Genomic DNA, 22,016 nt, shown 5'->3' with positions numbered 1-22,016 from the left:
AAGGTGCCCAGATCTGATTTGAAATGATTGGTAAGAGAAGATTACAGTCAGAGTGCGCCCTGATTTTTGCTTTTGATTAATAATCTTTTTGCTTGCTTTGCTTACAGTACTCGGAGGCTAATTACACGCATGTTGTTTGTCTGTGCAGCCTGTCCAGAACAGATAGGTGGGACTAAATCATTTACTACCACAAAAACAGGCGTGCTTGCAGACTCGCTGGTGTGAGTCAGAGGCTTAATGTCACCCAGAGGGCTGGCTTTCAGTGTTTCTGTAAGTCATGCAGAAGATATTTCTGTCCTTACAATGCTGAATCGTTGCTTTGCTGGACCTTATCCACCAAAAAAATCTTGCCTTGCGTTTTGGCAGGCTCTGTGCTGTGGTTTGATGTCATTTACTGTGTTAGAAAAGGTTATTGCTGCTGGTGGTGTTTTATTTGGCTTTTTCCTATGATCTAGAAGCTGATGTCTCAGATGGGATTTTACTGAAGATACTTAGACTAATCAAATCAACTCAAAGGTTTGCGAGAGGCCGCTTGGAAGTGATTAATTTTGTCACGTTAGGGGAAAATGCTGACTTTGCTACCTCCACCAAGTCCTTTGGTGTACCCTTGGGGTAAGCCTTATACATTCTCTCGAATGTCTCAGTGGAAAAAGAAGGTGTCTCACTGTGGTTCCCTTTAAATATTACGCTGTTTGTAGGTGCGCCTCACTAGAATTTTGCCGCGCAACTTCTTTGCAAGTTAGTTTCTGTGCTAGCGTGTGCTTAAGCCGTGGTGTTTTCTGAGCAGCTGAGCGAAATGCTGGTGTTGCTGAAACTGTTACATGAAGTAAACTGTTCCATTTGGGGAACCTGAGTGCAGGAAATCTTAGGTCACTTGTGGAAAATATGTCTGTCTGCTCTGGTGGCAGGGAACTGGGTTAGAGCAGGGAGACGGTTCTCTTTCTTGGCCGTGTCCCAGTCACTTTACTTGCTGGAGTCTCCCACCTCCATAATGAGACTGGCTTGTGTCCCTGGCTTGGGCTTGTGGGTTTTATTCTGGGGGATGTGGGAGGGGGGATTGGCAGTGTAAAGTTTGATTTCTGTAGATAGTGTTTATTATTGTACCAAGGAGCTAAGCTTTTTCTTTCCATTATCAGCTATATCTAGCATTTTTTCCTAGTTTTCTGAAGTCATGCTAACTCTGTGTTCCCCATTTGAAATTAAGGTTCTTCTCCTTCCCCTCAAACTGTGAAATATATGAAGTATATGTGTTATAGCCCCTTCAAATATCATCAAGTGTAGAGTTGCAAGGCTTTATGGGAAACTTAGAGATTCTTCAGCTATGCAAAATATTGGGTGATGAAGTTTTAGATGTATTTATGAGGTGTGTTTGGTGCCGTTCAGCACTACACAGAAGACCCCAGGTTTTGGCAAATATCTGAATTTGATGTCATTTTGTACTCTGATCTTAGGAGAACTTGAAAGGTAAGCAGAGAGGCAGGGCTACCTGGCTATTCTTTACAGCAGTTCTTTGGTGAGGGGGATGCCTACATACTCTCGAATGGGAAGATACCTGCCTGCAGCATTCTGTGTGGCAATTTGCAGACTTGGAAAAGATCAGAATAATATATCTTCTTATTCCTGGCTATGGTGATGGATGGCTTGGCTTTGCATGGGGATCTCTCACTTTCTTGTTAGTTCCTCACTTCCCTTCGTCCAGCTTGTGCAGTTACAGCAGCCAAATGAGCTTCTCTCTTTGCTTTGCAGGACTGCCCGATCGCCTGGGTGAATGTCATGCTCTTTGACTATAAGGACCAGCTGAAAACAGGGGAGTGCTGCTTGCACATGTGGTCCTCCTTTCCAGGTATGGCAGAGATAGAGCTTACTGTATTGTTTCACGTCTTTAGTCTCCACCACAATGCTCTACACTCTGCATTGCTGTCCAGAAGGTTGCAGGAGTGGCCATAATAGTTCAGACTAGCAGATCCAGTACGATTACTGCTCTAGATTGTGATGGCATCTAGAGGCCTGCCAAGGTGAAGGCCTTGTTTTGCTTGGCATTGCACGTATGACACAAGAGGTTGCTGCTGTCCTAAAGATTCACGTATACTTTGCTTTTGAGAGGTCAGGAAGATGAGATGAGCTGCTAGGGCCAGGCAACATCCAGCGCCAGAGCTGGAAGCGGTCTGTGCTCTGCTTTCTGGACCAAAGCTTCAGAAGATTCAGAAGGGTTCATGGGTTTATGTACTTTGCTTTTCAGATGAGAAAGGGGAACTTCTGAACCCTATGGGCACAGTACAATGCAACCCCAACACGGAAAGTGCAGCAGCCTTGGTCATCTGCTTCCCCAGCGTTGCATCGCATCCTGTGTATTACCCGTCATTTGAGCAGGTAGGGGACATGGATGCTGTTTTGGGAGGCGCAGAAATTCCCTAGCTTTGCTGGTGCAGGAACATACAGTGTCACTGTCTCTTGGGCAGCTGTCAGCAGGGACCGGGTACAAGCAAACTTGATGAATAGACATTGTTAATTGAAAATTTGACTTTTTATCTTAACTAATGGACCTTTGAGTGAATACTTTTGCAAGCCGTGAATTACTGAGGTAAAGCTGCTCTCATAGATCAGCACTTGTTTAAAAAATGGGTTTAACTGAGCTGCTTTTAAACTGCAGGCAGCATTAGGCTCTATAGGAAGTAAGAGGAATAAAAGGGGAAATGAGTGAAAGCAGACAACTCCCTCCCTTTCAGCACAGAGTGATAACATGCCGTGTGGTATGGGGATTTTCCATCTGTCACTGCAACTGGCCCAACGCTTAAAATGGAAGAAGAAATGTGCCCATTACAGGAAAGAAAAGGAGATCTGCTCTGCCAGGGACATGTACACATGCTCCCCCATGATGCATGTTCTGTCTCAGAAGCTTTAACAGATTGTACCAGTGTGCGTCATGGCTTGGGCAACGCTATCTGCTTGGCAAACACACGCCAGTTCTAAGAATCTGGAATGGCTCATGTTAGCCTGGAGCTCAGTGACCCAGAGCCGCCTTCACGAACTGTATGGGGGAAAGGACTCCTCCCTTCTTTCTTGTTACTACCAGGGAAGGGGCTCTACGGGCAGTTAGGTCACTCCTCTGAGCAGAGGGGTCCCGCTGAGTACAGTTACCTACACCTGGGCTGCGAGAGGTGGGGTTCCCTTCTCCAGAGGTGGCAAGTGACTGATCTCTAATGCAGCATAAATGCCTGAAGTGCTGGTCAGCTAGAAGTACAGAGGAAATGAGAAGCCTTTCTCAGACTCTTTATTTGTGTCCCAGCTGCTGGAGTTGGGGAGGAATGGAGAACAACCCCGCGCTGCACCAGAAGATCCTGAGGAGGTGAGTCTTCTGGCATTGGTTTTTCAGCTATGCGCAAGCCTGGTTTCATAGACCAAGTTATGTGTTTCCACCTTGCCCCCAACCAGCTTTTTCACCAAATTGGGTCATGCCCCAGTCCTACAGGGTCTCTCTGGGTTGAGACTGAGCCCTGTATATGCTCTTTCCTCTGATTCCCATGAGCAGAAGCTGCAACTGAAGGAGATACTGGAGCGGAGGAGCCACACTGAACTATATGAGCATGAGAAAGACCTGGTGTGGAAGATGAGATATGATATCCGTGACCAATACCCACAAGCTTTGGCAAAGCTGCTTATCATCACCAAGTGGAATAAGCATGAAGATGTTGCCCAGGTGAGGACGCTGGGGTTGGCAGCCGAGGCTCCATTTTTCATCCTTCTTTCGGTGCCTGCCTTCCTGCGTTGTGTTTGAGAGGCCAACTTAGCAGGGGATGTTTCGCAGTGCAGGTGGGTTTGGCATCGCGGAAGCTGAGGAAGATTTTCTGTTCTCAACCAGTTGCCACAAACATATGCTGAGTGGTACCCAGCTGAGCTGGGGTTTGGCTCTCTGCACTGTCCCCAGACGCATTACTGACCAACCAAGGTCTTGCTTATTCCCTCTAGAAACTGGAGGCAAGAAAAAAGTCTGTTTAATTTATGGCAGAAATAGGATCTGGATTGGATGTTCTTAACTGACAATGAGAGACCAGCACAGGCTACCTCAGGGGGTCCGTGAATCTCTTTCACTGACAACATCAGACATCAGTTAGGGATGTCTGTGCTGCTCATCCCTCCTTACTTCAAGAGATTTGACAGGATCGTCTAAAGGTCCCTTGCTAGTCTACGTTACTATGCTGCAGAAATGGTCTTTTCCCAAAGAGCTTATTTCACTAATTGTGGTCCAGCAAATAGTAATCCTGCCGTGGCCTTGGATGGCTCCTCCTGTCAGCCTTCCTAGAAAGGTTAGACGGATGGGTTTTGGCCTGGTCTCTGCAAACTTGCACTGAGGCGTCTATAAATAATGACTAAGATATAGAGGGTTTGCCCCCCACAAAGGAGCTGGTCTTCCATCAGTAGAATTTTAGATTTATATCCCTTGCCATAAAAACCTTGTTCCTTTTTTTGCTATTTTTTTTTCCCCTTACAGATGATTTCCCTGCTTCAGACCTGGCCGGAGTTGCCTGTCCTGAATGCCTTGGAACTGCTGGATTTTAGCTTTCCCGACCGTTATGTTGGTTCCTTTGCTATCAACTCATTAAAGAAGCTGACGTAAGTGTTATCCACAAGGGATATGCAGAGCCCCTTTCTATTTATGTTTAGGGCTGCTGAGGGGGACTGTGAACAAGGCTGACAGTCTTGTCTTTACAGTTTTTGCAAGTACACTTGTTTTGCAGTAAAGATAAGGTTGTCTTATTTTTCCTTTCTGTCCACAGAGATCATGAATTGTTCCGGTACCTGCTACAGCTTGTCCAGGTGCTCAAGTACGAATCCTACTTAGACTGTGAATTAACCAAGTTCCTGCTGGACAGGGCATTATCCAACCGCAAGATCGGCCACTTCCTCTTCTGGCATCTGAGGTAACAAGCAAAATGTTTTGGGCTTTTTCTCAGTAATCAAGTGAAACCAGCATTTACTGGTTTCCTCATTGCTCTGTGAAGTGAGACAGTGAGCGTGTCTGTACGTATAGATGCCAGGGTATTTATTTAAAGGCTGTTGGCTGTCCTTTAGCTAGTGTCTTTTCATCAAAGCATTGCTGGGATTTCCTTGCTGTGATTCCCAAAACCCAGGAACTGCTGCCTTTTACCTGGGAGACTAAATAAGGGTTTTTCCAGGAGGATACAAAATCTTTGTTTGTTTGTTAATTTTTTTTCCTCTTGTAGTGGTGGTGGTGTTTGGATTAAGTTCTGCTTTCAGAATTTTTTTGTTAATATATAAACATATATATATATACACACACACGCATACCTATAAGTTGAAATTTACTTTGGACGTCCGTGGCCACCTGCCAGTTCTGAGCCATAGGCTCTGAGCTGTCCTTGCTCCTTAAGTGATGTTCTCAAAGGAGTGGTTAGCAATTCAGTCATCCAGAAAGATGTCTCATTGCTTCAAGCAATGGTTTTTCTACATCACCTTCTGGGGTGGCTGCGTATTTTTTTTCCCCTCCCTAGTACATAGAAAGAACCTAAGCAGCAGCTGATATTCTGCACCCTCCTCCCCCCCCTCCTTGTGGTGTCACAAGTGGGAGAATTAGTCACTCTCCGCAGTGAGTCAGAATTGCTTTAACTTCCCTTCTCCCCTAGGTCAGAGATGCATGTTCCTGCAGTTGCCTTGAGGTTTGGCCTGATCCTGGAAGCGTACTGCAGAGGCAGCACCCACCATATGAAAGTTTTGATGAAACAGGTAAAAACTGCTTTTAGCCTTAAGGCTGACTTCCCTCTTGCTTGGAGCTGGGTCTCAGCTGTTAGCTTTTCCAACTTAATGTTATCAGCAATAGGAAAAAAAAAAGCAATACAAAAACCCCCCTACTTATATTGGTGTGGCATATCTTATAAAGAGCCTGGAGTTCCCCATTATGTGACTTATCTCTTGCTCACCTGCTCATGTCCCAAACTACACTATGTGTCTAGAACGGTTTGAAGTGTTCAAAGGCCGCTGCTGTTGGTAGGAGTTGAATGAGTTACCATTTAGTAGGAGCTGATCACAATTGGCTGGCTGCTTCAGAGCAGCACGCTCTTTCCTTCCGTTGCCGCGTGGAGGTAATCCTGCTCTGTTACCTGTCAAGGATCACTGTACCTAATTGAGAAGTGAGGAACTCACTCATGTATACATGAAGTCTTATCTAAGATGTGCCCACAACCAGCACTGCTTCTATTTTTCAGACTGAGTGGTGCTTTAGCATAACCAGAACTCCCCAAAACCACTGAAGGGCGGGGGCTATACATCTCATATGTTTTTGACCTTTCTAGTCATTGCACCTCACTTCTTCCTTTATGCTTGATAAAGTGTGTTTTTTCCTGATATTTGGGACTGCAGCTTAAGCAGACACTACTGTATTTGTTTTGTTGCAATGTAAGTTGAAGAGAAGATAAGAGATACAACCATGGTTTACGTTTCATAGTAGATTTTAATAGTTTTTAAACTTTCTCCAGGAATTTCCTGTTTGTTAACCCTGTCCCCTCCCCGCCTTTTTTCAGGGAGAAGCACTCAACAAGATGAAAGCTCTGAATGACTTTGTTAAAGTGAGTTCTCAGAAGACCACCAAGCCTCAAACCAAGGAGATGATGCACGTGTGCATGAAGCAGGAAACGTATCGCGAAGCACTTTCCCACCTCCAGTCCCCCCTGAACCCCAACATTATCCTCGCTGAAGTCTGGTAAGGAAGATCACTGCATCTCTTAATTTGCGCCGCTGGCTTTGTCCAGCGGTCGAGCCAGGCTACCCTAAGGTCCTCTTTCCTCGTGGAAGTCACCAGTCTGTTAGCATTTATGGACGCTGTTGAATTTGCAGCTTAGATGGCCAGTTTTTTAATAGATGGAAAGTCTGACGGTAATATTTTTGTTTCCTCCAGTGTGGATCAATGCACCTTTATGGACTCCAAAATGAAACCTTTATGGATTGTGTTTAACAATGAAGAGACAGGTGGAGGTGGAGTGGGTATTATTTTTAAAAATGGAGATGGTAAGTCTTTGAACAATGTGTCTTCATAAGCATAAATAGACTCAAATATTTATTATGGTGAGTGGGTCTAAATAGGGACCATTAAGATGTTGTGTAAACAAGGACCATCAACTTATTTGAGTTTTTTGACAGTAATCTGGAGATAGAATAAATTCTCCTCTTTGTTTTACTTGCCACCCTCTTCATTAAGATTTTAGCACAGTAGTAGCTGGATACCCCTTGCACAGTAAAAAGGAACCTGATGTGAGGTCTGAAAGAACTACATAGTCCAAGCTTTGGAGGGTTGGAGCGGCTGCTGCTCACTGTCATGTCCAGACAAACGTTTTCTAAAGTGCTGCATGGGCTGCTGTGGGAAGAGCTTTGGCAAAGTCAAGTAGCGTCTACCTCCATCAGCATAATCATGTCTGAGTTAAGATATCTAGTGTGGTGGCTTTACACTACTACTGCACCAGTACACCCTGCTCTGTGCTGATGTTCTTTATTAGCTAGACCTAGCGAGTGACAAACATGGCCAAGGCCCTCTCACAGCCTGCTTCAGGGGCAGAACTCGCACCGCTTGCAAGAGCTCAAGAGGAGGGGAGAATGGGAGGTGCTTATGACCCTTTTTTCCTTTGTAACGCTGCACAGATCTTCGTCAGGACATGCTGACTCTGCAGATGATCCAGTTGATGGACATCCTGTGGAAGCAGGAGGGCCTGGACCTGAGGTGAGTAATGTGCGCGCAGTTGTCCTGCAACGATAAAGCACGTATGGTGAGGCCATTTGTCTGCAAGCTTATTTTATCCCTGACAGGTCTGTCTAGTATTCCGTGAGCAGCTAGTCGGGATGTGTGGTACTGAGGGCTAGAAATGCAGAGTAGATAGGGCAGACAAGGGAAAGTTTAAAAGTCAACACGACCCAGTTCTGGGTGAGATTTCAGTGGAAGGGTCTCTTTCATCTCTGCAGGATGACCCCTTATGGCTGCCTCTCCACAGGAGACAAGACTGGACTGATAGAAGTAGTCATGCATTCAGACACCATTGCCAACATCCAGCTGAACAAGAGCAACATGGTGGCCACTGCAGCCTTCAACAAGGATGCACTGCTGAACTGGCTGAAATCCAAGAACCCAGGGTGAGTGGGCTTACCTTGTACTCTGTGCCGCTTTACTGCTTCCCTCCAGACAGAGGCATTTCTTCTGCTCTGATCAATTTTTTTCCTTCAGTTGTGCATGTTTCCATGCTGTCTCACAATATCTATGGCTGCTTGGCCCACTGGAAGGCATCATGTGGATCTGTATGGGTGCTGAGCTGAAATGGAGGTGTCTGGGTTACTATTTGCAAGCTTTTTTGATCTTTCATAGCTTAAGGTAGCACCGTCCAAACATTGATCTTCCCCTCGGGTCCTGTTACCTTCTCCAGAGATAGATAGTCGGTGTGGTGGCAGCTGGAAAAGGGGCAGAAGGGGTAATGCCAAAATTGGGAGGCGAAAAAAGAAAGCATCAGAAAGGTTGTGTAGCTTGGGGTTTTACCAGATACAGACAGCAGCAGGACACCAGTGCTTCTCTGATGTAGCAGGGCACCAACAGCAACCATTCTAGGTGCCCACTTTGTCTTTTGGATCTGTGGAGATCTAGAAATGAGTCAATTTAATTGAGACTATACAATTTTCGTTGAGATTGTGGACACAACCACATCCGGACCTCTCCAATTCCAGATAGCTGTTTTTGCAGCTAGTTTTTGTGAAGCCTGGACGGGAGTACTGCCTCTGGAGAGCACTACAGAAATTCAAACGTGATCCTCTTACCTTCTCCTGCAGGGTATAGAAACAATTTTCCCAGTGATGAGGTTCAAAGTAAAATTCTCTTTCAATCTTTTTCTTACCCTCTTTAGTGACGCATTAGAACAAGCTATAGAGGAGTTCACTCTTTCCTGCGCTGGGTACTGCGTGGCAACGTACGTGCTGGGGATAGGTGACCGGCACAGTGACAACATCATGATCCGGGAAACTGGCCAGGTATGGGGACTCACGCTGCTGTTGAAGTACTGGAAGAGGGGCACGAATGCTACTTAGCAATGGACAGATACATCCCAGTGCAACCCCTCTGCTAAGGAATGTACCTCACCTCCCAGCCGAGAGGCAGACTGGACAAATATTCTCAATAGCTTCTATCATTGAGAGGGTAAATACAGTTTTATAACTTGAATTACAATTCCGTAAACATCACTGCCGTCAGCTGCGGCTGTTAATACTCACTTCGAAATTACAGTGGAGCAATTCATACTGCTCAGACCTAAAATTGTCTGCAGATGCAAACTCAAGCACTGTGCTTATCAGCCTGAAGACTTCCTTGGCTTCAGCAGTGTCACAAATCGCTTATAGCTCCTCCTAGAAAATTGTTGTGGTGTTTGGTTTGTGGGTTTGTTTTTTTTTTTTTTAAAATGCATGCAAGTGGTCAGCATGGTTCTAATTTCACTCTGATACCTGTACTGATTCCTTTACTTCTCTATTCCACAAAAATAGCTACCAGAGTTTATGTCTTCTCGTACGCTGTTTGGAAGACAAAGGGCAAAACTAGGAAAAAGAAAATCCCTTTGGTAACAGGACACATACTTACTTAATTATATCAGTAATATTTGGGTAAAGGGAGAAGTCTGAACTATCTTTCTTGTTTAATTGTAATTCCACAAAGCCTTAAAATAACCCTGTGCTAGACAATGCAAGGGAAGTCCCCTGCAAGTCCAGTGAAGTCACCTAGTTGGTTAATATTTGAAAGAAATTGGTTGCTGGTGTTTTGAGACTCGTCTCTCTCAGGTATGCACAACTACCTACCTGCGCTCTCTGTGTAGCATCCCGCTCCTCTACATCTTATGCCTGTAAATCAAGCAGCCATGGTCAAAGAAAGCTGGTAGTGCCTTTGTTTTGTGGTCACAGCAGGGACAGAGACACGGTGTCATTTGCTAACAAGACACCACCCTCCCTCCCTGGGCTGTGACGAGCAGCACAGCGCTTATATCTAGGACTGACTCTTCTCCCCATTAGCAAAAAAAGTGCTGGGCAGGGAGGGGGGTTAAAAATCTGTTTCTGCAGAGCGGAGGCCACTCAGTTATTTGTCCACTTGGGGGAGCCGATGCCCGCGGTACAGCCCTGGGGTTTGTGGATCTGGGGTTCACAGCTGCTCTGCACAATTGCCACAGCGGGCAAGGTTCTGCATGGGATCCTCCCCGTGGCTGCCCCAGTGCTGCAACTTCAAAACAGGACATCTTCTTTCCCCACCGGCCTGGGACCGCAGATGCACTGGTGGGGGGGCCCGTTCCACTGCAGTTCTCTGTCTGCTTCTACCAGTGACACACTAAGGCTTTACAGACAAAGATAAATTTCTTCAGATATACAAAGTATTGAAGGGGTAAGTAGCTTTTCTGTCCTATCCAACATCTAATTACACTAGAGAGTATCTTGGCAAGTAAATATTGCCTGTTTTCCCAAAGAAGTGCCACGGAGAGGTCACTTTTCTCCTTCCCTAAATCCTATGGCCAGTATCTCTTGAGTACAGGAACTGTGAAGAGAACTCAACACTGATCACAATAAAATAGATACTACTCTGAAAATATTTTTTTTTCTTCCTTATTTTCAGCTGTTCCATATTGATTTTGGTCACTTTTTGGGAAACTTCAAGACTAAATTTGGTATTAATAGAGAACGGGTTCCGTTCATCTTAACCTACGACTTTGTGCATGTCATCCAGCAAGGAAAAACTAACAACAATGAGAAGTTTGAAAGGTAAGCATTAGCAGTTAAACTCAAGCTTTTTAAGCTCTGAATTTTCAGGAGTTATTTATTTCCCCCAATGATACGTAGCCTATAGATGTCTATACGCACATAAATGATTATCTACTTGCTAGATCAAGTGAAAGAGCTTGGTAGGCATGAGTGCAGACAGCAGGGTTAGACTAATACCTGGTCTTGCTTTATAAAATGGCATATCTTGTAGTCTTCATTCCCTTGCCTCATTTTCCTTTCTGAACAGATTCAGGGGTTACTGTGAAAAGGCCTATATGATCCTGAGGCGCCACGGTCTTCTCTTCCTGCACTTGTTTGCACTGATGAAAGCTGCTGGCCTGCCAGAACTCAGCTGCTCTAAAGACATTCAATATCTAAAGGTAAGAGAAGCAGAACACGGACATGGTTAAAACCGAATACCTGATCTTGTAGCTCAGCGAGGAGGAGCTCAGTGTCAATGGGCGCGTTCTTTGAAGCAAATGAGCTCAAAAATCATGAGTAGACATCCACTCTTCCTGTGCAGGGCATCAGAAATGCCAGGTTCTGGTGCTGAGGAAATAACTTCAGATTCTTCAGCACAACAGCAGCAGGCACCGTGTGGAACCAGCTTGCAGGGACGGAGACAGAGCACTTTGGTTGTGGATCATCTCCTGTTCCCAGCTGGTCTCTGAAGTGACACCAGCCTGGCCCCGGCCAACTGAGGGACAGCAGCTTGGTACAAGAGCACTACAAACCCTGCTGTTGCCTTACTCCCAACATACGAGTAGGACACATATTTAGCAGAATGAAAAAACCTTGTGCAACTCCCATTAACCTATTTAAAACAATTAATGGCTACTCATTTCCTATTTGGTGCTCCTTTCAATGGAGTAATTTCTTAGCGAGGAAACATCTTAGTAGTTGAGCAGTTAATTGTTCAGTTGCGCTTTCAGTGAGGCTACACCGATTTCTGCCTCTTTCCTTCAGGATTCCCTAGCCCTTGGGAAGACAGATGAGGAGGCACTGAAGCACTTCAGACTGAAGTTCAATGAAGCCCTTCGAGAGAGCTGGAAAACCAAAGTGAACTGGCTGGCACACAACGTGTCCAAAGATAACAGACAGTAGAGCAACATCAGCTGCACACTCGCTCCAAGAGAATGTAAAATTCCTGCACTGAGTCCGGCAATTGCAGACAGGTTTCCAAAGACTTATTAATGTTGTCATGCTGAAGATCATGCACCCAGAGATCACACATTTCTGCACGACTGAAAAATCGTTGGACTGTCATCAGCCACATAATCATGTCTGCTAGAGATCTTTGGGGGACAAGGGAGAGACGTGAGGCAATAAAATTACTGCATAGAGCGAAGGTAGGTAGATGTACTGTATCCTTAACAACTTGTAAAGCTTCAAATACATCTGCTAATGGAAGAGTTCAGGCAGTTGTAACATCCTTCCAGTGTGTTAATGGGCCCATTTCTGTTTTCTTGAAAATTTAGCTGAACACCGAGAACCTACTGTCCCAGTAGCTCTCATACTTTAGCCCATCTTCTATGTCCCCACCATTCCAGCTCAGTGGCATTAACTTCACCACACGATCGCTTCTCCTGCCCTGTTTCAGTGTGCACCAAGGTAGGTCAGCTTGAATCCCCGCTGAAGCTGACGTGGACAAATTGCTTTACTCTGCATTGTGACAGGGTGAAACTATCCATGCTGTCGTGCCACTTTCTCTCTGCTACAGAGGCCACAGGGTTCTTCTGAAACTGAACAGGAACCCATCTACTGCTGTCAAAAAACTGATGCCACAAGAACAGGGCTGGATTGGCCAACGGGTTAGGTATTTTTTTCCTTTGCTTTCCTAAGTCAGACTTTAGTTGAGCCTCAAGCAGTCCCTGGGTTTCTGCGCTTATACTGTTTTTAAGCCTCAAAACAGTAAGACTGCATTTTCAAAATTGGCATGTAGCAGTTGGTTGCTACCCATACCTCCTGTCGGGCTACACTGGAGGTAGTCTGCCACCTGGTTTCCCTGTAATACGTGCATCAGGGCACTGGCCTGTGCCTACGTAATCACTGGGATACAACACTGCAGTTCCAGTGTCAGCTGGGACAGATGGTACCGTTCCGTGCCTAAGTTACTTGGCCAGCCTTGCCTTCCCTTCCCGTGCAAGGATAGAGGTGTGCCAGGGGAGTGGGCTTAACACTGAAACACACAACAGTAAGTTCCACCTCAACTCTGATCTGCTTATGAATTTATTCCGTTCCTTTCCACACTCTTCCTCCTCTCAACCACGGTACGCGACTCTGTCTGTTATTAGAGCTGGTGTGTCTGGGGTGGGGTGGGGTTCAGCCAAAGAGCAACCTGTGGTCATCTGCTGTACCTAAATCAGGACAAACAGTCTACTCCAGCCGCCTCCTGCTCTGGCTGCTGCCTCCGACTCCTTCCCAAGTGGAATCTGTCCCATCTCCCACAAGGTGCTGTAATCAATCGTGTTTCTACTCATGTGTCATATTTTTGTCCCAAGCCTAGTGTCCTTACCCGGTGAGCCGTTCTGAGCACTGGTGTTGCACAGGCATAGGAGAACAGGAGCCACCACTACTGCTCGGTGCCCCCCGTGAGCGTAGCGAGGTGCGTGGAGCAGGCTGCAGCCTTCGGGTCCCGCTGGAAAATAGGTGGAGTAGCTGGTTAGTACCTGCTTCCTTTAGCAGTTCCCTGGGTGCTTCCTTCCATCTCCCCACGTCCTCCGCAACATCAGGTTCCTCGGGGGGTGCTGTCACTCCTGCCTTTTAAAGAAAAGCTTAGTCTAATTTTCAAGATACCCCTGAAGCTGAATCCTGTATTTGAGTTGCACGACCTTAAATAGGTTGTGCAATTTCCTTCTACTCACAGAACTGTTTAAAATTTAAACTCTTTTACTTACTCTTACTAATAGGTAAAAAAAAAATACAGGCGTTTCAGATCCTGTTTCTTAAGTGACAAGAGACGCCTGTATTGTCATCCCACAATGGATTGCGCTCTCATGTAAATTCAGCTTTCATGTCTGGTTTAAAATTCCCACAAAACCAGCAAGTTTAGGACAGAGACTGAACTGGCCTGTTTATTCTTAGTAAATCTTCCCTGACATGGAATAAATTTGATTTGACAGCATTTTTGCATCCAGCACATAGGTACTTTCCTGACTTTCAGCTCTTGTTAGTACTTTAAAATTAAAATAATGCTACCCTATACTGGCTCTTTAAGTCCACTTTTTTTTTTAAGAGGACAAGTTCAAATATATTTGTTCTTCATCAGCTGAAGTTAACACCAAGTTAAACTGCCTTAAAAAAAGTACCTTCTACCCGACACAGAACCGAGCAGTAGTAGGTAACGGGAGGTTTGGTCAGGGAATGGAATATGAAACACCGTTAGTAAACCCTTCCCTCCTTATCTTTACACACAAACAGATACAAGCAGATCCTGATTTACTGTTACACTGTTGTTAATTTAAATTCTGATTTAAAGTATTTACTGTTTCTTTTCATAAAAGATGTTATGCTCTGAAGTCTATTCTATACTGTTTTGTATATATTAATATAAAGCAGGTTGTATCTCATAGAAGCAGCTGTTCTGTAGAAAACAAATCATTTTAACTTCATAGAACCCTCGGAGAGCCCCTTTTTCTACCTTTCAGTGGCTGAAAAGCGGCCAGAACATTTCAAGACAGAATGACAAGTACCCTTCCGAGTGACCCCAATTATTTATTAATACATTCCTCTGTAACAGTTCTTAGAACTACTGCTGCTTCTAGAGAGCAGCCTAAAAGAAACTTCCTCTAGTCTTTGAGTATCGTCATCTGAAAGACGAGCTCTCTGCAACAGACTAGAAATTACTTTCACTGATGTGGTTCCCCTGAGTCTAAAATATTACTTTTTTTCTTGAACTGAACGGCAGACAGCGGTCTGGGGTTTACAATTAATCTTAAAACAGTGAATCCATATTTGTAATTGTAAGTAAAGTATTATGAATATGCAATAATATTTTGAAACTGAACCAGTCAACAAGTTATGAGAGTAAACCATCATATTTTTTTTTTAAGCCGTTTTAAGTATTATAGGGTGATTTTCCTTTCCTGTGCCAGATATAGAGCCTCATGCTTCACAGGCTAAGGGGTGCTGGGTGTCATTTTAAATTAGGAATAGGAAGATGCCGGTATCTCTTATATCCAATTAAAAAAAAAATCCGTTACCGTGAGGATATGGACAAAGGCGAGTTTCCACAGGGTAGCAGATTCCCGCGTGGCAGCTGCTCTCCCACATCTGACCAGGAGCTGGTGCTTCCCCAGGAAGGTGCTGTTGCTCCACACGCCATCCCAGGACTGTGGGGCTTATTTCCTCCCCCCCCAGAAAAGCAGGTCACGCAACGCTTCTCCCCAGTTAACATGCAGGACTAACGCACGCAACCCATGTCTGGTAAGCACCTCATTTGTGCATCAAACCTTCGCATCACCTGCCCTCTAGGATGATGCTTTCACAAGGTTCCACCATTCTCCTCTAACAATTTGATGCCATCTTTTGTAATTCTTCAAGTTTTTTTTATTTTAAGAGCCAGGTTTGTGGCGACCAAGCATTCTGCACCCAAGCTGAATAGAATATAAATTGCCACAATCATGGAATAAAGTAAGGCTGGCAGGGATCCTCCTGAAATACTAAAAAGGAAATGCAAAAAGGAAAACAGAAGCCCAACACTCAAACAGTCGTTCTGATATTAGAAGAAAATACTGCAGGACTGAGAGCTCTCTGCACGCTAATCAGACAGCAAGAAAACAGTAGGGCACCCATCTCCATCTCTGCTCCCTCCGCAGGGAGAGGCAGGCGGGGGTGACCGCCTGCGTTCCCCCCCTTGGGGTGCTATGCCCAGACTCTGCTCGCAGAGTGCCCTGTGGCCACACAAATTTGCTCCATTTTAGAGAACAGATAAATATTGCTATTTCTTTCCTTAAAGAACCAATTTACAGAGCAAAAAGCACACAAAAGTATCAGGCCACGTGCAAGCTGAGCTGCACTGAAACTTTGTGTGCATTCTTGTGGAAGGGAAGAAACATACTCCAGTTCTGTACCTGTAAAAGCAATTCTGCTGCACTGCCACAAACCCATAACGCAGGCTCCTGCCCGCCGCAGCGCCACGAGACAGCCCTACCCAGCCCTTCCTTAGTCCCTCTGGGTACTTGGTTTCCAGGCTCCAGCAGTTCTTACCCTCAGCCGCTTTTCTGGTGGAGCTTCCAGAAAACTCAGGCCCTAGTACAGTTTTACAGAAGTACAAAGCAGCGGTGGCTTATGTCAGCTGTCCTTCAATTTTAGAAGTGCAATAAGACAAAGTTTTATCTGCATAAACGGCAAGAACTGAACAATTCCAAACGCGTTTCTCAATCCAGCAGAGTTTTACAGAGAGGTTACTTAGCCTAGAAAATTGTCTTACCTACCAGAAATAAAAATATCAGCGAGTGAGTCAGCAAGTGGCCCTTCTTCCTTGTACTCCACTTCAATGAAACTCCGCTGGCTGTATCGGGTCAGCAAAGAGCCTCTGGCTCCAAATTCACAAAGCAGCAGCTCCTTCAAAGTGATACCCCTTTCTAGTTCTATTTATTTAGAGATGGTTCTGTGATTATTTTTGTTAACTCTGTACAAACTGATTGTGCTTATTCTGTTGCCTTTGAAAAAAGAAGTATTTTTTTAAGCAAAACCATGGTTCTGTAAGAAGAGAATGTTTACATGTTTAACGTTTCAGTTGATTTAGGTACATGTTTTGTAAGTCAAAAAATAAACCAAATGATTGATAAATCATACACACGTGTGCTGCTGAAGTCTTTCTATGCTTGAGGAATCAACAAAACAAAACAAAACTCTTCTACTGCCACCAGCAGAGGCCAATTACCACACAGTTAATGGAACTTGGTTCAACTTTGTTCCACTCAGTAAGAAATAAATGCAAACGACCTTTAGAACCAGAAATTTATTGTAGCTCATAGACTTTCCAAACTGACCTGTTACCAATATACACATCTGAAAAGTTATACCCATAGTGGCTACAAACTGCATCAGGACATTTACAACCTTTCAGGATTACCATTAAGCCATGATCAGTTTTGGTCTAAAATACAGCAGCTACAGCAACAGTATATGGAAGGATAAGTCTTCTACACATTAACACAGGACAACTGTCAGACATAAGTTAAAAGTTTCCCAGTTTACTTAAAACTAGCAGTTATATTACCACATAAGTAGTCAAAACCATTTCCCCATTTTAGAAATCTAAAATTTTACATAAAAAAAAGCAACCCCCAAAACGGTAAGCTAGTTGTGTGGGTAACCTTCCCTGCTTCCAGCTCCATCTACTATTGTAAAAGGCACTCCGCAGTCAAGCGCTACCCCAGATAAAACCCACCGCTGGATCCCATTACACACATCACTAGGTGAGAATAGGTCTGCTCTGAAAATCAAGACTATGGAAACACTTGGATCGATGCTTATCTTTTCTCTCTTTTAGTTATGACCCTTTGTGCCCCACCCTTTGGTTGCGTGTTGCTTACACTGTGCAACACGTCCCTGCTGTGAGCCGCGTGGCCTGTGCACCTACGATAGAGACAGACTTACAGACGAGAGCGAAAACCAGAGCTGTGCTTACCGTGCTGAGGAGGGAGTGGAGTCCTACTCTCCTGCTACAAGCAAAACAAGTGACTCTTTTTAATCCACCTCCAAATGTAAAAAAAAAAAAAATAATCAAGTAAGCATACAGTCGTTATTCAAGGCTCTGCATAAGACCAAATAAAGTTAAATAAACGAGACCTGCCTTACCAAAAAACCAGCACTCTTCACCACGGGGTCATAACTAACTTCTCGTACCTTTCGGCTGTTTCTTTAGAAAAGTCCTTTGCAATTCCAAGTTAGAACTTTGATCAGAAACAACCAAAATCATCTGGACTTGGAATAACAGTAACATGATTCCCAAGGTTTTCTGGTTGGCTAATTTATGCTATAGTTTTTCACCAGCAGGAAAACACAATTACTAAGTGTAAACAAAGGCTTAACACACCAACAGTCCAAGTTACTGTACAAGGGGCTACAGGGAATGAGCAGGAGTGTGTTTAAGAGAAATGAAATCAGCTATGCCCCAAACCCTCCCACTACCAAATTAGAAAAACTGAACAGCCCAAAAAAAAAAGAAAAAAAAAACCAACCACACCAAACCCCCCAAATCCCTCTCTCTGTAGACTGGGAGCCAAGGTGCACAGGTACGCGGGGCTCAGGCTTTCCAGCTTCACTTACCAATGTAACAACCAATCCACTACATGAACAACCTGCCCCGTCAGCAGCGTGAACAGACCATCATTGTACTCCAGGCAGCCTCACCGTAATTAATAGGAGCTGTGGCAACACACCACAGCAACAGCACACTCTCATTTGCCCACCATCTAAGTAGTGTTTTTTCCCTAATAACTTAAAAAGCCCTTATGCCAAGACTTAATTGGGAGGAAAAAAAAAGAAAAAGAAAAAGAAAACCAAACAACTGTATTGCACAGGGCAGTCGAACCTCTGCAGACGTTCCTGAAGCCTTTACAATTTCTCACAAGCTTGTCTGTTCCCTCTGCAAAAATAAAGGAGATTAAAGAAAAGGAAAGAAAAATTAAAGGAAAACCAGAGCGGGGCATGAGCGAACATGGCAGTCAAGGCCAATGACACCGTATTACTGAAACATCTACACTAGAGAGCTGTGCCCGTGCTCCTGCTGCAGTAGTATGAGATTTGTAATATTTCATGCTGCATGATTTTTTTTACTTTAGCATGTTTTAAACCCCAATCCCTGTTTTCACTACCACAAATGACATAATTACATAATTCCAATATATTTACAAAATATTAAAAAGTCTGTTAATCTTCTACATATTAACCTCATTCTGCCACTTTACACATGCACTAATTTGGGGGAAAAAATTAAAAGAAATCGACAGGCTGAAATGAGCAGCTTTACCCTTTGTCAACAAGCAATCTTTGCATCTTTTAGAAAGAGAACAAGGAACAAAGCCAAGTTTGTTTCACCGAGCAAAAAAAAAAAAAAAAAAAGACAGTTCAGAAATTCATGTGCAATGGCTACAGAACCGTAGAGTCACTTAGCTGAGATGACATGAAGAAAAAAAGTGCAAGGTGGTTCCTCACATAGCGTAAAAAATAAAATCCAGTCACTGAGGCATGGCTGAAGGAAGAGGTGCTACCTACGATTCTAGGAACAGCAGCAGGACCTAGCTGACATAACACAAACACGGGGATGTGTCGGGAGGGGTTGAATCTACTGGCCAGAATGATGGTTTTTTTGTTGGGTTTTTTTTTTTTTTGTTAAACACCATGAATCCTTGGTAACAATGGAGTGTATTACAGTGGCGTCTTCTAGAGCAGAGACATAAAGACAAAGGGAACAGCTAGAATCAATAACTGAGGGTAGAGTCATCCCATTCCAGCTGTTGCTGTCTATTGACATTCTGTTGGTCCTCTTCCTGCTCTCCCTCCTCCTCCTCGCTGCTTTCAGACTCCGCACTAGTGATGTCATCTTCTTCTCCATCTTCGCTTTCTTCTTCCTCTTCCTCCTCTTCCTCTTCACTGCTGTGTTGATCCTCGTAAGTCTGTTAAGACAGAAATTAGCTGGTGATACCGTACTGGCCAAAATCCTTTTTATTCTTTTGAATTCCGGCTCAAGGCACTATATTGAGAAAGAGCTACTAGATTCCTTGCTGGTTTTAGACATTCAGCAGTAATTACGCAACCAGAAAAGAAAAAGAAAGTAGCACTCTTTAAAATAGCTTTGTAACATCGCTATCAATCCTAAACAAACTAATTCTGAAGTCCGATCCAGTACTTCAAATTCTACTGGAAAAGGATCTTGTGGTAAGGTCACGCAAATAGCATTAAGGTTGCACATCTTTCTTGTTCCTGATTTTCTAAAAATTCAGATGTCAACCACAGCAGAAGGAAACATCATAAACACAGATGTTTCTTATAATAATAAATAAATAAATAGTTTCTTACAACTTTGGAAAAAAGCAGACCATGGCTGAGGCAGCGAGCAGCATCACACAGCGAGTGTCCAACAGCGAGCAGTTGGACACTGACCCGTAAAACCCAGTTATCCATCCTGAAGCCATAACCCACGCAAGATCCCAAACATTGCCATTGGGATTTGTCACTTTGGCGCATTCATTAAAAATTCAGAGTTAATGTCTCGTCTCTATGTTCTGCGGTTGGTTTTGCTCTACTACTCTGTCTCTGTACAATCATCCCCATTGCAGCTGGAAAAGGGCACTGTGTTGTTAAGAGCTTTACCTCCATGGGGTTCACAGTGATGGTCAAAGCAGAGTCATCCCAGTCCATCTCATTTTCCTTTCCAGTGTCTTGGTCACGCATCGTTCTCTGATGTGCGGCGCGGATTCGGAACACTCCCAGAATAATCATAAAAACCAGGAAACTGACACAAACGACAATCACAACAGTGGCTGTACTTGGGACAACTGCAACAAGGAAGAAAAAAAGGAGCTTCCTAGATGATACTGATAACGATACTGATAACTAACTCTTATACAATGCTAATAACTACTCCTGTGTTCCCATCACCTGCAAGAGGGAAATGGCATTATACAAATATTACACGTAGCTACACAGAGGCAGTTTGTCTAAGGCCTGACTTAAAACGTCAGTTGGAGAATAAGAACTAAAATGTAATTCTGTAAGTATAATTACATCAGTGTGAAGGACTGACAACACATGGAAAGCAGATTCCACCACACACAGAATCTCCTTTCTAAAATGCCTGTGTTTCCTCCTCTCGCATCCTACACCCATGCTAAATTAATATAATTAAAACAGACAGGACAGATAACACGACTCATCAAGGCAATAAGGCTGCAGTTCTTCCCTCATGCCATTCAGAAGAAATGCTGCCCCAGCTCCTCACATCCTTTATCTAGGTCTTACAGTCCCCTCAACACTAGCACATCTCCCATTTTCCAATGCACACAAGCCGACAGAAAGCTCTCCTGCTGGAGGAAAAGATATTTCGTAGATCTCTAGTAATCCACTCCTCCCTGCTTGGGCAACAGCAGAACAGGACCGAGTAGCTGCTTGGACTATTAGTCCAGCACACTGGTTTCAACTCTGGGGAAAAAGCTCTCTGTAGCAAGAAGCTTCCGTGACAGTTTAACACCAGAAAAGTGAGAGCTGAATTTCAGTGACTGAGAATTCCCACCTGAAAATGGATGAGGGTTAGCCAAGTTGTGGCCAGAGAGATCAACAAAGGTATGGTGCACTGGATGAACAAATTGTGGTTGCGCAGCTATATGATTAGCGTGTTCAACCGGGTTAGCTGTGTGGATAACATTCACCTAGGAACAAAAAGAAAATGTTAAACTCCAGAAATGCAACAATTTACTTCTGAAGAGATAAAAAGACAAACAAACAAAAAATAAATTAAATAAATAAATAATCTATTTCCCAGAGCAGGCATCCAATTCTCCTTTCAACACAGCAATGGCTTGCCTCAGGGGACAATCAGCCCCATCAGCAGCTCCTCACGAATTACGATTCCTTCTCACAGACCCCTTCATTTTTATAGCCCTCAAATCTGTTCTAGTTAGTCTGGCAAGTTTGTGTACAGAAACCAGTATTTCAGAATAAAACAGATAAAGCCTATTTATTTTCAAATTTGGTAGCCAGCCATTTTAATCTGAAATAACAGTATATACAAATATATATAACACATTCATTACATCTTCTTTATTTCCATCTTTTCTTATTCTGCTGTATATCTCCGGCTAACACCAAAGCAAAAAATCCATATTGTAGTGAAAGGGTTAAGAGAAAACTATTCTTTAAAGTTTAACCCAGACTTAGCAGAGCTGGCGTTTAGGTACAACTGCAAGCTCATCATTTGCACAGCATTTTTCTTGTTTCCTTGCCGAACAAGCAGAGCTAAAAATACCCCTCCTGCGGCGGGACACTGTGATACAGGTACCTGACCAGCTGCGCAACAGGAAGAGAGCACGTTTACTACCCAGCAAGGAAAGCATTTGCAGTTCAACTCAAGCTTACAGAATTTCCTCAGGAAATCAAACCACATTACTTAACACAGAAATCTCTATTCTGCAACACAGGAGGTTTCCCAACCCACCACAACTAGCGGTAAATACAATTAACTTCACCGTCATCCCTTTCATCAGCTCTAAAATACAGAAATTCAAGCT

At 44.0% G+C, this 22,016-nt stretch overlaps 2 protein-coding genes and 1 long non-coding RNA gene across 14 annotated transcripts in view; 1 reads left to right on the top strand and 2 right to left on the bottom strand.

The window, feature by feature from the left end:
• PIK3CD (phosphatidylinositol-4,5-bisphosphate 3-kinase catalytic subunit delta) overlaps nucleotides 1-13,391 on the top strand; it is a 55,412-nt gene extending 42,021 nt beyond the window's left edge. For 7 of the 9 annotated variants that reach the window (XM_063353871.1, XM_063353868.1, XM_063353869.1 and 4 more), the window contains 15 exons: nucleotides 1,747-1,843; nucleotides 2,240-2,370; nucleotides 3,287-3,346; nucleotides 3,530-3,697; nucleotides 4,490-4,611; nucleotides 4,776-4,919; nucleotides 5,643-5,742; nucleotides 6,537-6,715; nucleotides 6,911-7,020; nucleotides 7,648-7,726; nucleotides 7,966-8,133; nucleotides 8,892-9,015; nucleotides 10,634-10,779; nucleotides 11,027-11,159; nucleotides 11,746-13,391. In XM_063353871.1, the coding sequence (XP_063209941.1) occupies nucleotides 1,747-1,843; nucleotides 2,240-2,370; nucleotides 3,287-3,346; nucleotides 3,530-3,697; nucleotides 4,490-4,611; nucleotides 4,776-4,919; nucleotides 5,643-5,742; nucleotides 6,537-6,715; nucleotides 6,911-7,020; nucleotides 7,648-7,726; nucleotides 7,966-8,133; nucleotides 8,892-9,015; nucleotides 10,634-10,779; nucleotides 11,027-11,159; nucleotides 11,746-11,883 (1,899 nt within the window). In that variant the 3' untranslated portion in view covers nucleotides 11,884-13,391. Of the gene's footprint in view, nucleotides 1-1,746; nucleotides 1,844-2,239; nucleotides 2,371-3,286; nucleotides 3,347-3,529; nucleotides 3,698-4,489; nucleotides 4,612-4,775; nucleotides 4,920-5,642; nucleotides 5,743-6,536; nucleotides 6,716-6,910; nucleotides 7,021-7,647; nucleotides 7,727-7,965; nucleotides 8,134-8,891; nucleotides 9,182-10,633; nucleotides 10,780-11,026; nucleotides 11,160-11,745 lie in introns of those variants that run through there. The other 2 variants (XR_010073500.1, XM_063353872.1) reach the window with 2 other exon arrangements.
• On the bottom strand, nucleotides 7,618-13,434 carry LOC134524150 (uncharacterized). Its single transcript, XR_010073501.1, has 3 exons — nucleotides 13,295-13,434; nucleotides 8,148-8,309; nucleotides 7,618-7,750 (listed from the first exon to the last, which is right to left on the bottom strand). It is a non-coding gene; the product is annotated as an uncharacterized LOC134524150 (long non-coding RNA).
• Nucleotides 13,435-16,725: 3,291 nt separating this feature from the next.
• CLSTN1 (calsyntenin 1) overlaps nucleotides 16,726-22,016 on the bottom strand; it is a 40,374-nt gene continuing 35,083 nt past the window's right edge. For all 4 annotated transcript variants that reach the window (XM_063353874.1, XM_063353876.1, XM_063353875.1 and 1 more), the window contains 3 exons: nucleotides 21,023-21,158; nucleotides 20,104-20,288; nucleotides 16,726-19,406 (listed from right to left, as the gene is read on the bottom strand). In XM_063353874.1, the coding sequence (XP_063209944.1) occupies nucleotides 19,212-19,406; nucleotides 20,104-20,288; nucleotides 21,023-21,158 (516 nt within the window). In that variant the 3' untranslated portion in view covers nucleotides 16,726-19,211. The remainder of the gene's footprint in view (nucleotides 19,407-20,103; nucleotides 20,289-21,022; nucleotides 21,159-22,016) is intronic.

This window comes from Chroicocephalus ridibundus, chromosome 16 (genome assembly GCF_963924245.1).
Source record: "Chroicocephalus ridibundus chromosome 16, bChrRid1.1, whole genome shotgun sequence".
Lineage (NCBI taxonomy): Eukaryota > Metazoa > Chordata > Aves > Charadriiformes > Laridae > Chroicocephalus > Chroicocephalus ridibundus.
Note: the sequence above shows the minus strand (reverse complement) of the source record. Positions and strands in the feature narration are given on the sequence as shown.